The sequence below is a fragment of the Accipiter gentilis genome, chromosome Z (assembly GCF_929443795.1).
Source record: "Accipiter gentilis chromosome Z, bAccGen1.1, whole genome shotgun sequence".
Lineage (NCBI taxonomy): Eukaryota > Metazoa > Chordata > Aves > Accipitriformes > Accipitridae > Astur > Astur gentilis.
In genome coordinates, this window is record NC_064919.1 from 31,895,727 (window position 1) to 31,917,927 (window position 22,201).

At 43.2% G+C, this 22,201-nt stretch overlaps 2 protein-coding genes across 4 annotated transcripts in view; both read left to right on the forward strand.

The window, feature by feature from the left end:
• The window catches only part of LOC126036496 (uncharacterized), an 83,644-nt gene extending 66,555 nt beyond the window's left edge, over nt 1–17,089 (forward strand). For both annotated transcript variants that reach the window (XM_049796375.1, XM_049796374.1), the window contains exon 2: nt 16,804–17,089. In XM_049796375.1, coding sequence (XP_049652332.1) covers nt 16,804–16,911 — 108 coding nt within the window. In that variant the 3' untranslated portion in view covers nt 16,912–17,089. The remainder of the gene's footprint in view (nt 1–16,803) is intronic.
• The window catches only part of LOC126036497 (uncharacterized protein K02A2.6-like), a 97,553-nt gene that overhangs the window by 64,873 nt on the left and 10,479 nt on the right, over nt 1–22,201 (forward strand). The gene's annotated exons all lie outside the window — the stretch shown is intronic.

Sequence of the window (22,201 nt, forward strand, 5' to 3'; positions counted from 1 at the left end):
GCTGGTCTCTAGCCCAGCTGAGACAGTCATTCGAAAAGTAACCCACAGACTGTTGGTCACCAAGAGGCTGAAGTTTCCGTAAGATATGTTCTGTTTGCTGCCAATCAATGTGCTCATGTGAATGGAAAAGTTCAAAAAAGACATTTCAGGGGTAATGTGTGTGTGAAAATGACAGTTTTTTGCAAGACATGTACTAGATTTCAAGAAAATATTTTTGAAGGGATGCCTGCAAATTCTGGGTGGGATTTTCTCATCAAAACCAGAAGAATTGAGTAACCTTAGAGAAACCTTAGTGTCAGTAATGACATGGTACAAAACCCAGCTACATTGGCTGGCTTTGAGAAGGACACCAAGGTCAAGTCTTCTCTTTGGTTAGTATATCTGTGCAAGCAGGTAACTGTAGTAGACAGGTCAGGAAAACAGACTCAGATTTGCATTTCTACCCCTCCAAGGTGTTCTAGTACTGCCTTTCCAAAATGGGGTCAGTAGGCACCTGCAGATGGATGAAGCAATAAGTTTGAAAGTGTTGGTTCCTGGGTCAGCAACTACTAGTTACACCTCCTTGTGAGATCTTTGCATCAGTAAACAGCTTTGGAGTTTATTGCTGGATCACCAGAACAAGAAAACAGCAGGAGGGTGAAGTCCAATATGCTTATTATTTTTACCTTAGGCTAGCCACCTGGCTTTGCAAGGACAAACTTTGAATGTGTCAGAAAATCAATACAGTCTAAAAATCCAGACTCACTATTGATTGTGTCCTTGAAATTCTCTTTTTGACTGGTCTGCTATTTTTGTTTGCAATTAGGTTGAAGTGACTCTTCTTGGTACCGGTAGCCTCTACCAGTTCATTCCAAGATCCTCCCACCTACCTACATTTTGCTCACTTTGCAATTACTTTTAAAGGGAATTCATTAACATTCTGCTGGAAATCATAAGAATCCTTTCTCTGCTTGATCACATTAAACAATATCTATGGTGGGCAAACCATCTCTATTACTGGGGATTTGACTCAGAAGTCTCAGTGGGATACCCACAACTAATTTCTGTTCTTGTTGCCCTGAAGATAAAACAGTAGCATGTGCAGATCAACCTCACAGCTTCTGTCCTCATCTGTGGCCACTGTGATGTGTCAGATGGGATTTTCTGACTTGCTTTGTTTGCTACAGGAAGCAGGACAGAGGCCATGTTGTCGTTGGTCCTAGCGGTGCATCACTCAGTGGGGAGGGGATAGGAGGGGCTGTCCTCCTGGTTTAAGTTTTGTTCTTGGCTGCAGCAGGCTTGTGTTGCATGCCCTCCTGCACAGGAATTTGCCTGCCTTGTGACTCCATGGTCAGTAGGCTTCTATTCGGGTGCGCAGAGAAAAGGTGAGGGTCTTTTAGCAACTGAAGCCCCGCACCCAGTTGGATGCTGACTGAAGGCTGCCCAGTGATGGTGTCCCCTCTGCACTGCAGGTCCTTTCAGGCAAGTGTGACACTGCTGCAAGGGCACACTACCAGGCCTTTGTGCAAGATGTACCTCTTACCACCAAGCTGTCCTACCTGAGGAATGAGATCTGATCCTTGCTTAATAGGAAAGGAGAAGTTCCTGAGCCAGACCTTTGGGCTAGTGGAGTGGTAAGATTCATAGATCTGGCCTGATAAACACTTATGCAGGTAAGCTGTTCCTCTCAATCCTTCTTGGCTGTCCTCACTCACTTGATGTATGAACCATGTCCCAAGGAATGACATTCTCAGCACATCAATATGCAGTGGTCATCCAGAAGTGGGCAGCTCTATCTCTGTATATTGTGGAAAGGCGTTGAAATCAGCCACCTAGCACGGGAAAGGGCTTGTTTGGAGACTCCATGAGAAGCACAAAACATGAAGAGAAGTATCTGCAGCCAATGTGCTCCACATCGACTGCTTAGCTTAAGAGGACCCACATGTAGAAAGTGCTAAATAGTGCTGGAACCCAATATAGAAAAACTGCACAACTGTCTGATCGCCCAACTCAGACTCTGGAGGCATGTAAAATCAGACCACCAACCTAGCTAGAACAGCACAGGCAAATCATCTTCTCAAGAGAAAGAAGGAAATCTTCCTGAAGGAAAAAGATTCTTTTCCAGCTCTCTGGCATCTGCAGACCATCTCTGGCTTTATCTTGCATAAGTAAGTGTTTGCCTCTTGCAGTAAAGACTGCAGATAGAAGGGGAGCTTCCACCATGATCATTCTCACCACCACTTCTCTGGACTTCCATGTGTTTTCACTCCCTAGACATATACATTTGGAGGACAGAGACTAGAGTCATGCAGTCTCATCTTTCTGTTGGTGGTCTTAGAGATGGTTGCTGAAGGGTCATGATGACTTGAGGTTGCAGCTACTCAGTTGATTGTGGCAGACTCACTTTTTTTTTTTTTTAAAGAAGAAGCAGGGAGAAGAAGGAGAGAATGGGGTCCAGAGGTAAAGAAAAGGCAAGGCTTGCAAAGCTAGTGGTGTGAAACACTGAAATAGCTTTGGGAGCAAATCTTGTGGTCTTTGCACACCAGCTCCATCTCTGGAATGGTATCATTGGTTTCAATGATAGCAGCATTTTCCCTTTCCTAGAAGTAATCTGCAGGACGGGGGTTTCCCTGAAGAATTGGATCTCACCCATGAAGTTGTGTAGGCAACTTGACAGCTTGATAGCTGGGTGTGTGAGAGAGAAATTTCATGGTGTTTATAAAAAGTGAAGGCTGAGGCAAACATGGGTTGCCACCAACTCCTGTACAATAGTCTGTAAACCTAGTAACATTATTACTAGTACCTACAATAAAGTGGATAAATTCTTCCATTCTCCTTACTTAAAACACTCTATGGTTTTTTTTGTGCGTGATTTTGTGGGTCACTGAACAAACAACAAATTTCTCCATTCCTCCAGGTGAGGTGATCCTTGGAAATGGGATTTGAGATTCTCACCTCTGACTTAATATCCCAGGGTAATTTTCAAAGAAACAAATATTGCAGGAGGATGATGGCATGGAAGAGTGCTTCCCACATCCAGTGTTAGCCATGATTCTTTTATATGTATCAGAATGGAGGGAAGAGTTTACAATGGGCTGGCGTGTGGGACCTCAAATCAATGTAGCTTTGCTGGAGAAATACTGGTGTATGCTGAATAAGAATCTGCACTCTGGATATCCAAAGTACAAAAAGCTATTCAGGAAACAATCTGCCAAGGACAAGAGACTGTGCACCCTCTTAGAAAGCTTCTTGGGGATCTTTTGTTCTCCTTCTGAACATCTCAGGCCAAACAAACCACAAACCCACTCATCTAGAAGTAACTGTCCACCTACTCCATTACTGAGAGTAACTAGAGTTATTTGTGTTTTTTAAAATAGTATCACTAAGGAAATTTTTTTCTGGTAACTGATTAACCAAGATCATGCCTAAATTCTAGATGATGTACTTTTCCTCTGTACCTTTTTAAAGTGGGCTATTTTGTGAGCTGGAACATGTGTATTTGAGGCCAGCATCAGCTGCACTGTGAAGCTAAGACAAGTAATTACAGTGAATTGCTCTAATTTTCCTGGATCAGATCAATTCTTCATGTGAATATTAAATCATCTTGTTAGAGGTTGTGTCTAGAGAGAATGGGCTGTGCGGAGTAGTGAGCTGAAAAGAAGAGTTTGTACATGGATATTTCAGTGCACTTGTGCATTTGTTGGTGCATCCATAGGTACTTGTTCACTCTCTCTGTGACTCTTCACTGTAATTCAGCTTTCACCCTGGTGTGACTCCATTGGTTGAAATTGATTTCAGCTCTTGTCACAGATAGATAATCAAACCCATCAAAAATAGTTTTCTTCTTTTCCAAGAATAATTTGGTGGGTAAAAGGATCTGAGAGTAGAATTTTTTTCGTATATAATTATTTTGCCATTTGCCATTGTCTGTTTCACTTGAGAAGCTGTAAGGCTTTAGCCACTGTGTAGCAGGTTTGGGGCTTACATCACAATAAACAGGAAAAAATCCATTTCACACAAAGACAAACAGTCTTCAATTCCAATAGAATACACAGCACTTTGTATTCAAATCATCAGCCTGGTCTCTCCTGTTAACTTCTGTGGGAATTACTCAGCTCAGGATTGCTGGCCTGGATGCATGAAGGCAGGACAAAAACTTGTTTTACCAATTCACTCATGACAACACCTCCAGGCCTCTGCCAAGCTCAAAAGCCCATAGAATAAACCCATAGCCAGGTGCAGCTGTTGTCCTGAAGGGAGGATATATCACCTGAAATGGGAAAGTCTTCTTCAAAGGCACATAGTAGCAGAGACATCTCCAGATTCTCCCAGTAGTATCCTGCATTCCAGACCATCTTGATTCAGATACAATTAACAGAGTGGCTGACAGATAACACCTAAACTCAGTTTCTTACAGTCCCATGAGCACTCATAACCTGCCTGCCAGGTAGATTCCAACTTCCTTCCAGATGCCTCCCTGACTGAACAGCATTATGTCAAGAATGTTTCACAGCCGATTTGGAGTTTCCTGGGATGCTAATAGCAACAAGTAACAGCTACTCTGACTCAAAAAAAGGCTCACTTGAATCTCATATTTTACCTCTTAGGGAATGCTGGAGAAATTATTAAGAAAACATGGATTTAGATATGTTGACTCTTGACATTTCCTCCCAGCACCTAATCTATTTTGCAGACTAGTGGGCAATGCTGTGCAGGTGATGAATCCTCCCTGCTATCCTAGTGCAGAACTGTTTGCACAGCTGGACATTAGGTAATGGTGGAAACCTAACATTTTAGTCGCTCAGCTTATCTTCAGGCAACTCATGTTCTGTGTCCGCATCCAGCTTCCAGACCTAAGTGTATTTTGACTACCTATTGGTTTTCAGCTAAAGTGTGCCCATGGTGTCTGCTACTGCTCTCTGTCCCTCAAAGGATACCTTGCTGTGTAGGCAGCAGGAGCCTGGTACTCCCTCATTCTTCCAGTCCTGACAAGCCTCCTTGATCTGTATTGTTCGGGCATCTGCTTACCCCAGTCCCCACATAGGAATTGTTGCTAGATGAGATTGCTGCAGATTTTGTCCTAAATGTGCAAGCCATCCTTGTGCTCCTGATCTGGTCCTTATAGTTCCAGAAAAAACTCCCTGCTAGCCACATCTTAGTGATTTCTGCTACTGAGCCAGAATATCATGATATACAGGAAGCACAAAAACTCTATCAAAAGAAAGTGTTTAAAAGCCTTTTTTCACCCTCCTTTTCTTCACTTATTCCTAACCCTCCACCCAAGGCTGCTTGTGATAGCATTCAGTGACGGCTTCTGCTCCTGCACATTGCCCAGACTTTTCCCAGAAGGATCACAGACATCATGTTTCTTCTGGTGCTACAGCCTGGCTGGTTTAGCATAAAAGCTGTAAGCTCTGGAACACACCACTGTATATTAAACCCTGATTAGTCTTACCACAGGAGCTGTTTGGTCAACTCTCTTTCTGCCCCCCAAACAACTTCCGGTTCTTGTGGGACAACAGTACTTACCTCCTATTCCCTCCAGACATCAGGGCCTTGGCTTCTGGTGACAAAATTGTTCTGTGCAATGACAAAGTTAATTGCCAGCAGCTTTAATAACATCAATAATGCTATAAACAGTTATTGGCATCCTTGATATTGCACCAAAAGTATTGCAATGTGAAAAGAATTGAAATAATATGTTTGACCATTTCCCCCTGCTGAAAAGAAAGAAAAAAAATATTTGGAATTGAAAAGCAATTTTCATTTAGGATATCACTTGTTCTTTCTGTGTATAGGACTTGCATTTGTGTACAACTATATGCATACTTGGAACGTTGGACCAAGATTCTTTGAAGCAAACACTACATCACACATATAGAAAAAAATATTAGTAATGGCTTAAAGATGACAATAAACCCAGCATTATTCTAGTAAAGATGAGGACACATAATTGCTGTTATTTGTAGAATAATCAGCCTGCTGCTTGACTTAATAGAATTATAGCTGTGATGAGAGGAACAGTGAATGAAGTTCAAAATGGATCATCTTTGTGTCACCAAAATTACACCTGAAGTCATGAATCTAGAGAGTAATTTGACACAAACCCCACACATTTAATAACAACAGAAAAAGCCTACTTCTTTCAGCACATACATACTGGTACATAATTCCTTGACAAAACCAAGCCTTTAGTTAATCTCTGTGCTAAATAATAAAGTAAAAAGCTTTTCTCAAACCTTGCAATTTGTGACAGGCTTGGAGACAGAAAGAGCTGTCAGCCAACTCCATTGCCACAATCTTGCCCAACCAAAACCAGTGTCCCCTATGGCTCTTCTCTGCACAGTCTCTGTAATCTGCCAACCTTCTCTTTGCACAGTGACATTTATTTTCAGGTGGTCTGTAGTCAGTCTTCAAATAGCACTATGCATGGATTTGTCTGTGCTGCTGAACTGTACCCTTTCCATAACAATTCAGAGCTCATCAGAGGCCAGCTACTAGACAAGTCATAAAAGCTATCACCAGTGGAGTTACAGGATATCATTTTACATTTTCTTCATCTTAACTAGAAAGTGAAAAAGGGCAGAGTCCCTGCTGCAAGAAACAGACCAGATAGATAGTCCAGACCTTTGCAGGTGGGAGAAGAAGTCTTTCTCCACACTCACATAACTATAATCTCTTCTCCTGCTTCTGTGTAGGGCCTGCTGTCAACACAATCCAGCAGTCAGGCTCTCATGCTGCTACCTGCATGCTGCAGTGCATTGTGAAGCACCAAAAAGAGCTGCTGACATGCAGAGATTGAATGCAAACTCTGCCAAATGAAAGATGGATATCCAAAGCTACTAGGTCTGAAGCTGAGGAAAAGTATTAGGCCCAGTGTGTGTCTCTGATCACTGCAGAGGGAGAATGAGCTGTTTCCAAATATATGCTGCACATACAAGCACACACAAAGCTTAAGTGTGGGGAAGGAGGTGACAGCTTACTGGTATCGATTTGTCATGCCCATATCACTGGCTCCTCCATTTGCAGGCTCAAAGGATGTGATAACATCAATCAGGGGAGTCATCAGCACAATCCACAGTTTTGTCCTGGCCCAGGGATGTGCATGTGTTTTCAGTTTGTGTGGCAGGATGTTGGTAGTGGGGCAGGGGCTGCAGGGGTGGCTCCTGTGAGAAGCTGCCAGAAGCTTCCCTGGCTCCAAGTTGGATCCACCTCTGGCCAAGGCTGAGCCCATCAGCAATTGTGGTAGCGCCTCTGGGATAACATATTTAAGAAGGGGAATCTGCAGCAGAGAGGGGAGCTGGAGGTGAGAGAAACCCCTCTGCAGACAGCAAGGTCAGTGAAGAAGGAGGGGGAGGAGGTGCTCTGGAGGAGGGGATGCCCCTGCAGCCCATGTTGAGACGGCAGGCTGTCCCCCTGCAGCCCATGGAGGTGAGCAGTGGAGCCGATGCCCACCTGCAGCCAGTGGAGGAGCCAATGCTGGAGCAGGTGGATGACCCTGAAGATGGGGTGACTCCATGGGAAAGCCCGTGCTGGAGCAGCCTGTGCCTGACAGACTGCAGCCTGTGGAAAGAACCTATGCCAGAGAAGTTAATGGAGGACTGTCTCCCATGGGAGGGACACCATGCTCTAGCAGGGGAAGAGTGAGGAGTCCTCTCCCTGAGGAGGAAGAAGCAGCAGAGACAATGTGTGATGAACCCAACCCCCATTCTCCATTCCCCTGTGCCTCTGGGGGGAGGAGGTAGAGAAAATCAGGAGTGGATCTGAGCCCAGGAAGGATTTGTTTTATTCCTCATTATCCTTGTTTTAATTTCATTGGTAGTAAATTAAATTGATGGGTTTTTTTCCCAAGTTGAGTCTGGTTTTTTTGCCTGTGACCATAATCGGTGAGTGATCCCTCCTTGTCTTTGTCTTGACTCACAGTTATATTTTCTCATCCCCATCCCACCAGGGGAGAGGAGTGAGCGAGCAGCCTCTTGGTGCTTTGTTGCTGGTTGGGCTTAAATCATGACAGTTTGCCAGATCAGTTCCAGAGAAAGTATAGTCTCAGATGTCATGAATGTCAAGAGGGCAGTTACACAGGAGATGACAGTGACTTTAGCTAGAAGCATAGTTAAAAGCACCTTTCACTGTCATTCTGCTGAAGGAGGCTTGCTGGTAGGCCTTACAAGGATGTGTGGTACCACAGCTGACCCAGTCAAAATATCCATTCAGGGTCATTACAGCACCTGATTGTCTCTAGCTTTTTGCATATTGACAGAAGGGACAGAATGCTGCAGAGAAGACATTGGATCTATAAGTGCATTGCCAGACTCTTCCTCCTGAGCTGGGAGAGAACTGTCTTCATTCTAGAACTGGGAAAATGGCTTCTCTTGCCTCCCTGCCCACATTTCACTCTGCTGGCACTCTGAAACCCGTGTGTGCCTGCTGTTTGCGTATCATCATCATGTCTTATCAGCATACAGTCCATTTGGCCATGTTCTTTTCACACCTATTTTTCACTGAGCTCCATCTGGGGAGTGACTGACACCACTGTTTAGTCACACAGCTATTTGTAAACAATGAGATGAAATGAAACAAATCTCCCTCTTCAAAACAATTCTCCTTTCCTGTTATGAAGTTCCTCCTTTGTCTTTTGATTGTCTTTTCTTTGTGAGAAGAAAGAGACATAGAGCTCAATGGAGACAGACAGGCATATGAACAATAACATTCTTATTAAAAATCAGAGGCTTCTTGATAGTGAAGTGTTTGGTACTCATAAGTAATATCCTGAACTGCATAAAATACATATGCAGCAATCATTCACTGTACACAAATCAATGTGGAAGAAACAGACATTTATGAATTACATTCTTGCCAATCTTGTTCAAGCATGCTAAGCTAATCTTGTTCAAGTATGCTGACAGGAGCCATCCCAGTCTTCCACTCTCTTCTCTCTGTCTTTCATGAACACTTGGATCTCGGTAAGAAAGTTTGGTGCTGGATTCCTGTGATGGTCTGACAAATTATAGTCAATGTTTCCAACATTTGTTAAAGAACTTTGGTGGAGAAGACAACCTCTGTAGAAGTGTTGGAGTTTTGTGAACAGGAAAATGTGGCTGGAGGAGAGGGCTCCACGGAGGGTGGGACTGTGCTTCTCAAAAGCCACAATTCCCTATCTTAAGTGACCATGAGAAGGAGGACAGCATATGTGCCTGGAGAAGGGGGCCCCACAGAAGATGGGACTGTGCTTCTATCTTAAGCAGTCATGGCAGCAGGGAAAGAGAGGCAACTCTCCAATCAACCCCAAGCTCATTGACTGATTCCAGAGAACCCTGGGAATGTGAACTGTGCCTGTCGAGACCACCAGCTATAAAAGAAGGGAGAACGTGTTCTCAGTGCGCACCCTCTGCAACTGGATCTCTAGGCTGGTTGGACCAACGCTGCACCCAGGACTGGTGAAACCCTTTTCTTCCTTTTCTTCTTTTTCTTCCTTTCTTCCTTCCTTCCTTGCTTCCTTCCTTCGCCTCTCCCTCTCTCTCTCTTTTCCATCTCTTTTCCACAATCACTGTGCCTCATCCTTTTAAACATAAACCATTGACCAAGTCTGGGATTAGAAGTGGATCCAGCCACTCCTGGGCTCCTCTTTGAGAAGGAGTCCATAAAGCAAGGAGGTCCACTCTCAACCTTGTGACTCAATGGGAGGGCTTTCTTTCTGACACAGTTTCATGTTCCTTTTTCCACTTCTTTTTCTACACCTCCCTTTTCTTTTCAAACAGAAGCTTAACAACATGATGCAACGTTCATATTGATAAGTTCACTTATACTTGGGCAAGGTTAGCTTGGTTGAACAAATGCTGATTGTTGTTTGAACTCCCCTGATGTCATTTCACCTTAATTCTGACAAAGGAAATCCGTGAACCTGAGTTGCTCCACGCCTGGGATGCAACAATTCCCCATACAGGAAGTGTTCTGCCCCCATATATGACCGTGGGAGTGTTGTAGCATTTCAAGCTGACCACTCTAAAGTTCTGCCTGCAAGTCCAGCTGTACTGCCTCAGTTTCTGTATCATCTCCAGGACTCTGGACTGTTGCTGTTGGGGTTACTCAAGGTGCCTGAAAATAGTTGCCCAAATATGACACAGTTCCTGTGCTTTGTGTATTTCTAAATGGATAGCAAAAAGGGCATCAGCAGAAGCAGCAGTCTACTGAATTTTTCACATTCTTCCTGATAAACTATTCTCCACGGCTGCTAGACATTAGGGAGAACATTTTTCAATATGTTTCTTAATACAACATAAATCTTTCAGCATATGTGCAGAGAAAAAAGGGAGTTTCAACAGTAGATAATGTATCTTTTGACCATGTTGGACAAAATTTCCTGGTGTGAAGTGATAATGGTTGATGATGGTCATTTCTGACTATCTGACTGTACAAACGAGCTGTCACTACTTATGTGGTTTTGACATCAGTCAAACTTAAGAGGACAATGCAAAGCCATCTGGCTTGCTTGAGTACAGACTACTAATAATGAGGGAAAATGCCTAGGCAAGAAGAAGGACATGTTTGAGATAATTTCTATTAAGTAAAACTTTTCATTTGTTTTTTCCTTTGCTAAGACAGCAGAGAAATACTCATCAGCATAGGAACACAACAAGAGGCAGTAGACACTTCACTGTCAAGAGGATTATTTGGGCCTGCTCACCTGTTGATGTCCATGGAGTTGTAGTGTTCATAGCAGCTGAGATCCTTTTTCAATATCCTGCTAAAAGTTCTCAGGTCCCCAACCAGGAATGGTTAAGCATGTCTCACTTCAAGTTGCAAAGCTGTGCTATCTACTTTAAGGAGATATTTAATAAGCTTATATTAGACAGGCTGTTAGGTTTAACAGAAAAATATTTTTATTTCTAGTGTTTCATTTGAAACCAGACACTTGAAAATGTTCAGGGTCCTACTAGGTCTTAAGGAGAAAAAATTCTAGATCTAAAGAAACACTTCTCTGAGGGCATGTATTTTGATCAAAACATGGCTGTTCTTCATGTAGATTTTAAATAGTAGCCATTTTAGAAAATGTTTTTGCTCTTTTGCTTATTATTACCAACCTAGTTTCTCTAGTGCACTTCCCCAGTCCCACAGAGAACAATGAGGCCTGGTCTGGTGACTCTGGTTGACATGGCTGCTGATTCTAGCTTGCCCTGGACTTAACTTCTTAGGTGGTTCACTGCAGGCAGTGCCTAGGTTTGTGCTGCTTTTCCTCCTCCTGAGCTGCTGTGGTGATGTGTGAGGGGACTAGACCCAGAGGGTCTGCGTCTGCCACTTCCTGTGTGGACTAGTTGTTCCTGTGCCAAAAGAAAGAGGAGGAGGTTTGGCGTGAGTTAGCTCATTACCCATAGTAGCAGTTTAAGTACTTCTATCTTCCTGTATATATGTGTAATATGAGAAAATGGAGTAGTGACATGTTTTCATTCAACATTGATCTTCAGGGATAGGACTGAGCACTAGAAAACTATAATGCAAGCAGAAAGAACCTCTGTCTGTTCATACACATCACTGCAGGCAGCTGGAATATGGTGTAGATTGCTGATGGTGCATTAAAATTGCAAAAAAGTAATTTAGCTCTACCAGTTCAGGTGGAAAGACAGAGTCTGTCAAGGCTCTCATATACTTCAGTACAGAAATTGCTCGTTTGACAAATCTTTTTCCACCCACTAATCTTACTCAACTTCAGATACAAATGCTCTGTCTACAGCTCTGGGTGTAATTTTGGGTAGAACAGCACTGCTCTTGTACTGTGATGGGAGATAAATAAATCAATGGTTGATACCCAGACAGCCTGGACTTGTCTTTTCTGTATCCTGACAGAGAATAAATATGACTGTGTGAGGCTGTATGGACGGTGTTGATAGCATGCTGTTCTTCAGGACAGATGAATGCCAGTCATGGTGGAGAGCACCTAGTCCCTGCTGATCTCCAGGACCCTGCTTGCAGCAAGGCGAGCTGAAGGTGAGCAGTTGGTGGAATGGGTGGAAGCTTTTCAAAGCAAATGCTGCTCTCTGTCTCCCTGCAACTGAGTGCTGAAGACCAGCTGTTTCCAAGTGAGGCTGTGAGGAAGCTTGTGGTGGAATACTTTCAGGTAGAGATTTGTGGTGTAAATGTGTCAGTCTATAGAATGATCAGACTGTCACATAACAAGGGAAGTTATTCACAAAATTATCAGTCCTGGGGAAATCTTAATAAGAAATTTCTACTTTCCTCCTTGTTTCTACCCACTACCCCTTACTAAACTGTGGAAGAGAACAGTGGCAGAACACAGGTTCCCAAGGGATGATCCCACCTGATCCCAAGGCATTCCAAAGGATTTTCTAGCCTGTGAGTATTTAGGGAAGTGGAAGAGCCCTTTCAGCATGGAAGAGAGAAATCAGGGCAATAATGGATGCTGAATCAAGTCTCCTGTAACTACAGAGGTGCAGATACATTCTGCAACACTATGCACCTGTGTAGCAGGGCCACAGCAAACTCACACTTTTAATGCTGGTGTTAAGAAACAAATTCCAGTGAATACACTCATGAAAAAGGAGTACAGATGAAGACTAATTATGTACACCTTGAAATGCCTTGATTTTGAGAGTAATTAAGTTCACTGCTTAATCAAAGGCCTTTGAGTTAAAAAATTGAGCCAACGAATATCACAGACACTTGCAGGATTGTTGGATCCAGGCAGGGGTGTTCAGGATGACTATAGGGCAATTCCATCCCTTGCAGATGGATTGTTACTTCTATGCAAGTGGGAAGGGAAGCACTGATGGAGTAGCTGAACACTGCTACACTTGTGAATGGTATGGACAGCCACAAATTACCACTGTAAATTAGCACCAAATTGCTGCATTGGCTGTGTAGTGAAGGGGCACCTACAAATGGCACCAGCTCCCCCTCACTAAGAAGTCCCACCAAGAGTAAGATAGCTCTGCTTGTCTTCTGTTATTTCCAGGTATGTTTGTTGCTGCAAGCCATCAGAGGGGTGGGAGGGGGATGTGCTGTCTTTTTCTTTCTCCTTTTCCTAGCAGTGATGTTGAAAGCAGGCTATTGAGGATCATCTTCCAGCCCCCTGCTCAGAACAGCTTGCCTGCAACTTCCCTGAGTCATTTGCCTCTAGAGACGCTTGCTTCCTTGATGGAGCAAGTGACATTGCAAACGTTTATCTGTGCCTCATCCAGCCTTCAGGACTGGTAAGTCTCCATCCCAGACTCTTCTCATTCTAAAAGATGGGAAGGCTGGTTGGAAAGCTACCCAAGACTGTTGTGCACACCTTGTCACTTGGACAGAAAATGTGTGATGAAAACTGCATTGAATGAAATGATTTGGCTGGTTTATCTCCTGTCCTGTGGCTGGCAGGGAATGAACTTTCCTTAAAGAAGAGGAGTACAAAAGAATTGGGATGCACCCTTTTCATTTGAATGTCCCAGATCCAGAGCTCCCCAAAGCTTCTGTAAATACAAGTATGTGCTTGTACACCCTGAAATCCTGATTGCAGATGTAGATGAGTCTGCAGGATTTTCTCAAGTCTGGCACTGGTTCAAGGTTATCTTTGGGTTTGGCACTTGGCTGGGTAGATGTGTTTAGTGGTTACAGATGTCTGCAAGGCTGCATAAAGCTTTTACGTACAGCCAGTAAAACTCCTGTGCAAGAAAGCTGAGCATGCCAGCCCCAGTAAGGGTGCTGTATTTAACATGTTGTCACCACTGCTTTCTGTGCATGGTATCTTCCCAGCAGTGTTCCCACTGCGGCCCATGGAGTTTTGCTGCTGTCAAAAGAAGTAAGAATGTGCCTGAGCTGTTTGCAATCCTTTCTCCAGGAATGCATCTGTGCTTAAAATACGTGGAAGAAATGAGCTGAGAAGCTTCATTTGTAGCTGAGGTATTGGGTGTTGCAGATTACAGGGCATAGTCTGAGGTTTCTACTCTGTCTGGCTCCTCAGTGCTGTACCCATATGAACTGTGCAGAATCCAGAACAATGGTGTAATTTCTGCTCTTGTGCAAAATGTATACCTTCCCCTCAAACATGAATGGCTCAACATCTGTGGGGAAGGATTTACCTTAGCATAACTTACTTCTCAGTCTTCCCTCCCACTGCATGATTGACTCAACACAGTCTTCTTGCATCATTCCTTTCATCCTGATCTTACTGTATCATCTGTTTCTGCCATGTAAAAATTCATGGATCCCTTAGAAAACAGGGTGGTTCCATATTCTAGGAGATAACTGCTGAAAATGTAACTAGCATATGACTCTAATGGCTTTTCCTTAACTACAGAATGAAATCAGATCTTGATCCTGAACTATTACTGCCACTTTCATAATACAGATTTAAATCTATTTAAAAAAAAAAAAAAGGGAAGAAACCAGATTTTTTTTGGCAAAGTCTGCTCTAATTTTATAATGTCTCATACTTGGTGAGTGTGATTATGTTGCTATAGTGATCTTAAATTATGACCAGGATGAATTTTTACTCAAGGTTAATTAAGAACTCATCTGGCTCAAAACCACCTTATCCACTTTTCTGAGCCCTGGAAGAATTTGAATCTCCACAAACATTTTCTCAGAGCCTCCAATTTTCCAATAATTTCATTGCTGTAATTTTGAAACAATGTTCTTTAAATGGTCCCCTGAAATACATTTAAATTAACCAAACCCAAGATGTCTGAGAAGCACAATACCAGTTTCAACAGTGTAGCAATCACAGAGTTTTCCTCCTCTCGTAGCTAAAGAGGATGAGACATTAGTCCCATCTTCAGATAGTCCTGAAGTCAGAGCAGTCAATCCTTCAGCTGGACAATGGAAAGTGGCGTTAGAGTCCTGCTTTTGAAAGAAAGAGCTTTGTTTTTTATCTTATAATGTATGGGGACTGCCCGTATCAATGTGTCAAGGTTCTCTGTCCCATGGGACAAGAGAGTGAAAATATCTTAGGCCCTGTCCTGGTTTCAGCTGGGATAGAGCTAACTGTCTTCCTAGTAGCTGGTACAGTGCTATGTTTTGAGTTCAGCATGCGAAGAATGTTGATAACACTGATGTTTTCAGTTGTTGCTCAGTAGTGTTTAGACTATAGTCAAGGATTTTTCAGCTTCTCATGGCCAGCCAGGGCACAAGAAGTTGGCACAGGACACAACCAAGGCACCTGACCCAAACTGGCCAATGGTGTATTCCATACCATGGGACGTCCCATCTAGTTTAGGAACTGGGAGGTGGGGGGGGGCAGGGAATCGCTGCTCGAGGACTGCCGGGGTGTCGGTCGGCGGGTGGTGAGCTATTGCCCTGTGCATCATTTGTACATTCCAATCCTTTTATTACTACTGTTGTCATTTTATTAGTGTTATCATTATCATTATAGTTTCTTCTTTTCTGTTCTATTAAACCGTTCTTACCTCAACCCAGGAGTTTTACTTTTTTTCCCGATTTCCTCCCCCATCCCACTGGATGGAGGAAGTGAGTGAGTGGCTGCGTGGTGCTTAGTTGCTGGCTGTGGTTAAACCACGACAGTCCATTTTGGCGCCCAACGTGGGGCATGAGGGGTTGAGATAACAACAAACCTGACCAGAGCTTGTTAAAACAAATTTGTTCCAAGCGTTCATTATGTTGATTTATGAGTTCTTAGAGTTGTTGCTCTGGCTTTTAAAGCTCTGTTACGTATCACCTCGCTTGCTGTATATAGTTCCTCTTCTACTGCTTATCATCTGTGGGAGGTGAATTTTTGCTTTGATGTATAGTATAACACTGGTTTATGGTATGATAAAGTCATCGGCTGTGGGATTAATCCGGTATTTGCACTTAGCATTGTCACCTCTATACTGCAGGAGCCACCTGTGGGAAACTATTAATAATTATACCATTTACCTTTCCTCCATGGAAAACCAGTCTATGGGTGGGGTACCTTTCTTCCCCTCTCCTTTCTCCTTCAGTCCAGTTACAATGGTGTTGGAGAATTTTGGAAAATTTGAATACTCCTGGGGTGTTGGGACTAGCACGGTCCTAGCCCTACTGCTAGGAATTAGCATACTTCTGAAAGTGGTTCAGCTCTCGTTTAAGGTTAAACAGCTATTTAAGAAGATCACCCAGAGATGTGCCCCAAGGCTGGATAATTCTGAGTGGCAGGGTGTGTGGGGTAGTATGGGCAAGTACCTAGAAAAGTGGGCACCTCCAATGTTTCGGAAATTCACCCCTGAACAAGTGCAGGATCCAGAAGAACTAGTAAAATATTTGGAAAAGGTATGCTGTCACCCCAGCAGCTCCAGAGAGATAGAAATCACTGCAATGTGCTGGGGCCTGGCCCATGCCTGTCGAGCCCTGTTCGACACCTCTCAGTACCCTCAAGGGGAAGAGAAAGTCTCTAGACTTAACAACGAAACGATGACCACCGCGGCCACCCAAACCTCGACAATGGGTGCTGCAGCACCTCCAGGCCAAGGAGTGCAAGGAGCACTGCTGCTACCCAAACCTCGGCGACAGACACTGCAGTTATCCAGAACCCGGCGAGCGATACTGCAACTGAACCAGAGGACCAACCTGGACCAGTATAGGTTGCCCCTGTACAGAAAAGGAAATATACAAAAAAATCAGTTCACTTAGCGAAGGATAATGGTGAACCAGGGTCATGACGGGAACCGGAGGGAGAGGCAGCACAGAGGTAAACCCATTTGGGCTGCCACACTCTGGCAAGATATTGCATCCCGGCTAGACAATCTGGTTGTAAAAGTACGTCATGTAGATGCTCACGTACCCAAGGGTCGGGCCACTGAGGAACATCGAAACAACGAACAGGTGGATCAGGCTGCCAAGATTGAAGTGGCTCAGGTGGACCTGGACTGGCAACATAAGGGTGAGCTATTTATGGCTCGGTGGGCCCATGATACTTCAGGCCATCAGGGAAGAGATGCAACATATAGATGGGCTCGAGATTGAGGGGTGGACCTGACCATGGACACTATCATACAGGTTATCCATGAATGTGAAACATGTGCTGCAATTAAGCAAGCCAAGCGGTTAAAGCCCCTGTGGTATGGAGGGCGATGGCTGAAATATAAATATGGGGAAGCCTGGCAGATTGACTATATCACACTCCCACAAACTCGCCAAGGCAAGCGCTATGTGCTGACAATGGTGGAAGCAACCACCGGGTGGCTGGAAACATATTCTGTACCCCATGCCACTGCCTGGAACACTATCCTGGGCCTTGAGAAGCAGGTCTTGTGGTGGGTGACATGACACCCCAGAAAGAATTGAGTCAGACAATGGGACTCATTTCCGAAACAACCTCATAGACACCTGGGCCAAAGAGCATGGCATTGAGTGGGTGTATCATATCCCCTATCACGCACCAGCCTCTGGGAAAATCGAGCAATACAATGGACTGTTAAAGACTACATTGAAAGCAATGGGGGGTGGAACTTTCAAGCATTGGGATACACATTTAGCAAAAGCTACTTCGTGAGTGAACACCAGAGGATCTGCCAATCAGGGTGGCCCTGCCCAATCAGAATTTTTACATACTGTAGAAGGGGATAAAGTCCCTGTAGTGCACATGAAAAATATGTTAGGGAAGACAGTCTGGGTTACTCCTGCCTCAGGCAATGGTAAACCCATTCGTGGGATTGCTTTTGCTCAAGGGCCTGGGTGCACTTGGTGGGTGATGTGAAAAGATGGAGAAGTCCGATGTGTGCCTCAATGGGATTTGATTTTAGGTGAAAATAGCCAAAATTAAACTGTATGATATTAGTTGCTATATAACCCTGCTACTGTATGTTATCATTACTACAATTGCTATATGCTATATCCATAGTACTATAGTAAGAATCACTTGGATCAAGCAAGAAAGAACTGCGATAAAACTGAGCAAAACGCAATAGTGATGGAACCAGAACTGACTCCAACATGCAACAATCCAACGGTGCACACCATCCTCCTGCTATGTCAAATGTCAGCTGCTCGTCACACCGCACTGAAGCCCAATTCTACTCTACCGACTGAGAGGACTTTGCACCATGCCTCCTGCCCAGACAGACTGGTATGACAGATGGAGCCCAGAGTCGGAAACTAATTGAACTCAGCAAATGTTTTATGAACATAACTCATGAACTAAAGGAATAATATCTCTCTGTGTGTATATATATATATATATCATTGTTCATATGTCTCAAAGGACTGGAAAGGTGGTGATGATTAATCAGGATGTAACTAAAGGTATGGGAACTGAGCATGACATCAATAGTATAGAATAAGGGGTGGTTACTGTCCTGGTTTCAGCTGGGATAGAGTTAACTGTCTTCCTAGTAGCTGGTACAGTGCTATGTTTTGAGTTCAGCATGCGAAGAATGTTGATAACACTGATGTTTTCAGTTGTTGCTCAGTAGTGTTTAGACTATAGTCAAGGATTTTTCGGCTTCTCATGGCCAGCCAGGGCACAAGAAGTTGGCACAGGACACAACCAAGGCACCTGACCCAAACTGGCCAATGGTGTATTCCATACCATGGGACGTCCCATCTAGTTTAGGAACTGGGAGGTGGGGGGGGGGCAGGGAATTGCTGCTCGGGGACTGCCGGGGTGTCGGTCGGCGGGTGGTGAGCTATTGCCCTGTGCATCATTTGTACATTCCAATCCTTTTATTACTGTTGTCATTTTATTAGTGTTATCATTATCATTATAGTTTCTTCTTTTCTGTTCTATTAAACCTTTCTTACCTCAACCCAGGAGTTTTACTTTTTTTCCCGATTTCCTCCCCCATCCCACTGGATGGAGGAAGTGAGTGAGCAGCTGCGTGGTGCTTAGTTGCTGGCTGGGCTTAAACCACGACAACAGGTCTCTAAATCCTGCTGTTCAGAAACTGCCTTTTGACATGGGAGTGAAGGCACTCAAAAAAAATTTTAAGCTACAAGGCTGTGCCTCAGATGAGGGTCTCACTTATGTTTACTGTGCTGTGCACTATATTTATACTGCTGCGCACTGACACCATCATTTCTGTTCAACATACTTTCTTATTTCCCTTCTCTAGCTGTAGTCTGTTTCCAAGGCCAAACTTCTGGGAACAGCTTTGTCCTCTTCAACTGTACTGCAGAGCATATCATCGTGTCATTAGTTCTGCTTAATTCTATACATACCAGTGTGCTTCTTATGGTGTTGGAAAGGTCAATTTGACAATATGGGATTTTATGAGGGATATAATGCAGAAGCCTCTGGAAAACTACATGTACTTGTGGAGACAGAGCATGGAAATTGATGTGAATAAGAATCAGATGCCTAAACAAACTAAGAAATAAAAAATCTAACCTTTTCACCTGGATAGTCCTGGAGAAGGAATGGTAGGCTAGTCATCAAGAAGGTTTTTTTCACCCCTCAGAACAAACAAAGCCAAACATAACAGAAGCTTAGCTCTGGGCCATGTTTTTGCAGCTTAGGCCCATCTGTCTGTGTAGTGCCTGTGCTTTTTTTCTGAGCTGTGGAGCAGTTTTTATATTTAGTGACCCTTCCATAAGTGTCTGGAGAATAAAGAAACAACAACTGAGGAAAAGAATGGCTGGAGAATTAAGCTTGGACAGTTGGGCAGGATTCAAACTCTGATCTTTGGCAAAGCAGAGGCATACCAGCTTCTGCTCACTTATGTGCTCATACTGGGATCACAAATGGGGAGTTAAAAGCCCAAGACTAACAAAATTTTTGTGGATTCCCAAGGCACATGGGAAACTTGCTTTCTTTTCAGCATCTCAACATTTAATTGTAATACTTCTCTCAGATAAAACTGGCCTTACCTTATCAATATCGCTCCTGATATCTGCATATATCCATGACACTGTCTCCATTATGTTCCTGAAATAACTCCCCAAAAGAAAATATTTCCTCTGCCAGGCTGTTGGTACACATACTCCTTGTGGTTAATATCCTACTTTTGACTGTGCCAGTTCTCACAACAGTTTCTATTCAGTGTTTATTGTGCAGATGCAAAGATTCTCAGGGATTACCAAACAAGCCTCAGTATCTACTTCCAAACCCAAAGATAGTCTCCCCAAACTCATCTGCTCCCCTTTTTGTTCCCCCTCTTGCTGCTTTTTAGAAATCCATATTGAAACTCAGATACGATGACACAAAGTTTTTTAGGTTTTTCTTGCACATAGAAGGCATGTGTGAATACAGATAGAGACAGACCTGTTTCTCAAATCACAGCCTGATCCTTAAGCATGATTTTAACTTTCTTTTCCTTCTGACTTGAGATTACAAAAAGCTGCATGTGTTTACTACATAATTACAAGATGATAAAAGCTGTACGATTTCAGCAATAAAGCATACATATTCTGCATGACTTCCACAGTCTAACAGATTTTTCCATCTCCAGTTATACTTAGTTGGCTTCCTAACACCACAGACAGGTGTTAGAATCATTACATGTGAGGCATACTCTGTTGGACAGAGGCAGGTGAATTTTCTTTTTTCTTTTATGTAGTAGCCTGAGTGGTACACCTCCCAGGGGCAGCTGGTTATAAGGACAATAATATTCTTAAGGTGCATAGCATATTCCTCTTTCTGTGTCCACTCCACTTCCAATCTGTTCATTAGGGATTCCTACTGCAAACAAGACCCTAGTCTGAGCTGAGCCATCATCCAAGCAATGTGGAATATATGATTTAGATATCAGATCTACTGACTCCCACCAGCCATATACAAATGGTCCTACAAATGTGGCAGGTGGATACACTTGCCATTTTGTCTCCAGAATGATCCATTGTTTTCGTGAAGGCAGAAGTTTCTTGCTTTAACCTACAACCATTTCCTATGAGTCTTCTTCCATTGAAATATCTTCTCAGCCTAGCTCAGGCTGTAATCCTAATCTGTAATGTGAACAACTTGTAACACTGGAACTTAACTTCCCTCAATGTTGAGAGTTTATTTGGCCTCCAAGGTGCAGTCTGTTGCTGGTTGTAAGATTGTCTTGGAGAAGGATGGATACTCCCCGTACTATATAAAACAAAAGTGCCTACTACAGTACCAAAAAAGAAGACATCTTCAGAGTGCCTTGTTTTGTTACCTGTTCTACATACTTACAACCAAGTGTGGAGCTCATTGCAATTTTTCAAAAATGTGCATGGGATAATTGTCTCATGTGCTGACATTAGGAGTTTTGAAAACTGACTCAGCATAAGCTACTTATGAAATATTATCCCTGTGTTTGGACCAAAGGAACAGAGAAGAACAACAAGTATCCTCTTTAATGACTAACAGAGTAACAGTGTTATTGCAAATAAGCATATCCTTTCTTTGTGACTTAGTCCAGCAAAACTTGCAAGGAATCCCAAGTACATCAGCTGCAAACCTGATAATGCCATCGATTTCATTTTGGTTATATAATATATTATATAGGAATACTGTAAGTTTTTTTAGCTGAACTTAGTTACATTCCCCTTTTCCACAGTTAATATGCATATCATAGAGCATATAATCTTTTGAAGGAATAAGTTCAACAGAAGCATCATTATTTGTACTAACACTGCCTCTTTAATTAAGTTCTAGCATTGGAATTGATTGACTGTGAATAAATCTTAGTCATTTATGGATAGATTGGAAAATCAATTGTATAAATGTTAACAGTTCTGTGAAGAAATCAATTTGAAGGTGTAGGGAGTTAACCTTTGGCTGGCTGCCAGATGCCCACCAAGACACTCTCTCAATCTCCCTCCTCAACAAGACAGGTGGAGAAAATAAGAAGTAGGTTGAGATAAGGGCAGGGAGATCACTTATCAATTACTGGTTAACCTACCACAGAAGGGCAAAAAAATAATACTAGTGAAATGTAAACCTGTAGGGTTTTCCTTCTCCTTTTGTTATTTTTTTAACTGGTACATTCATAAATTCCAGGTCATACTGCCAGAATTGATATTGACTTGCGTGTTTATGCTTAAGTAAATGGTGAAATATGACAATTTTTGCTGAAAATAGGAGCTGGATTTTCCTGTGTTCAGTACAGCAAATGTGCCTTTCAGTTGCTTTTTGGAACTTCACCAGTTTCACCCAGACAAGATGGCAGAACTCATTTATGTAGTGTTTAAATTGGAAGGCCAAGCAGTTGTACACCATGGAAGGAGGCAGCAGTGCTCATGCTTTGGACAACCAGGAAATCAGGGCTCTGAGATATGCTGCAAAGTGCATGCAGATTAGACATATTCTACAACTAACAGGTTGTAACATTCAAGTTCAGAGGTCTTGGCC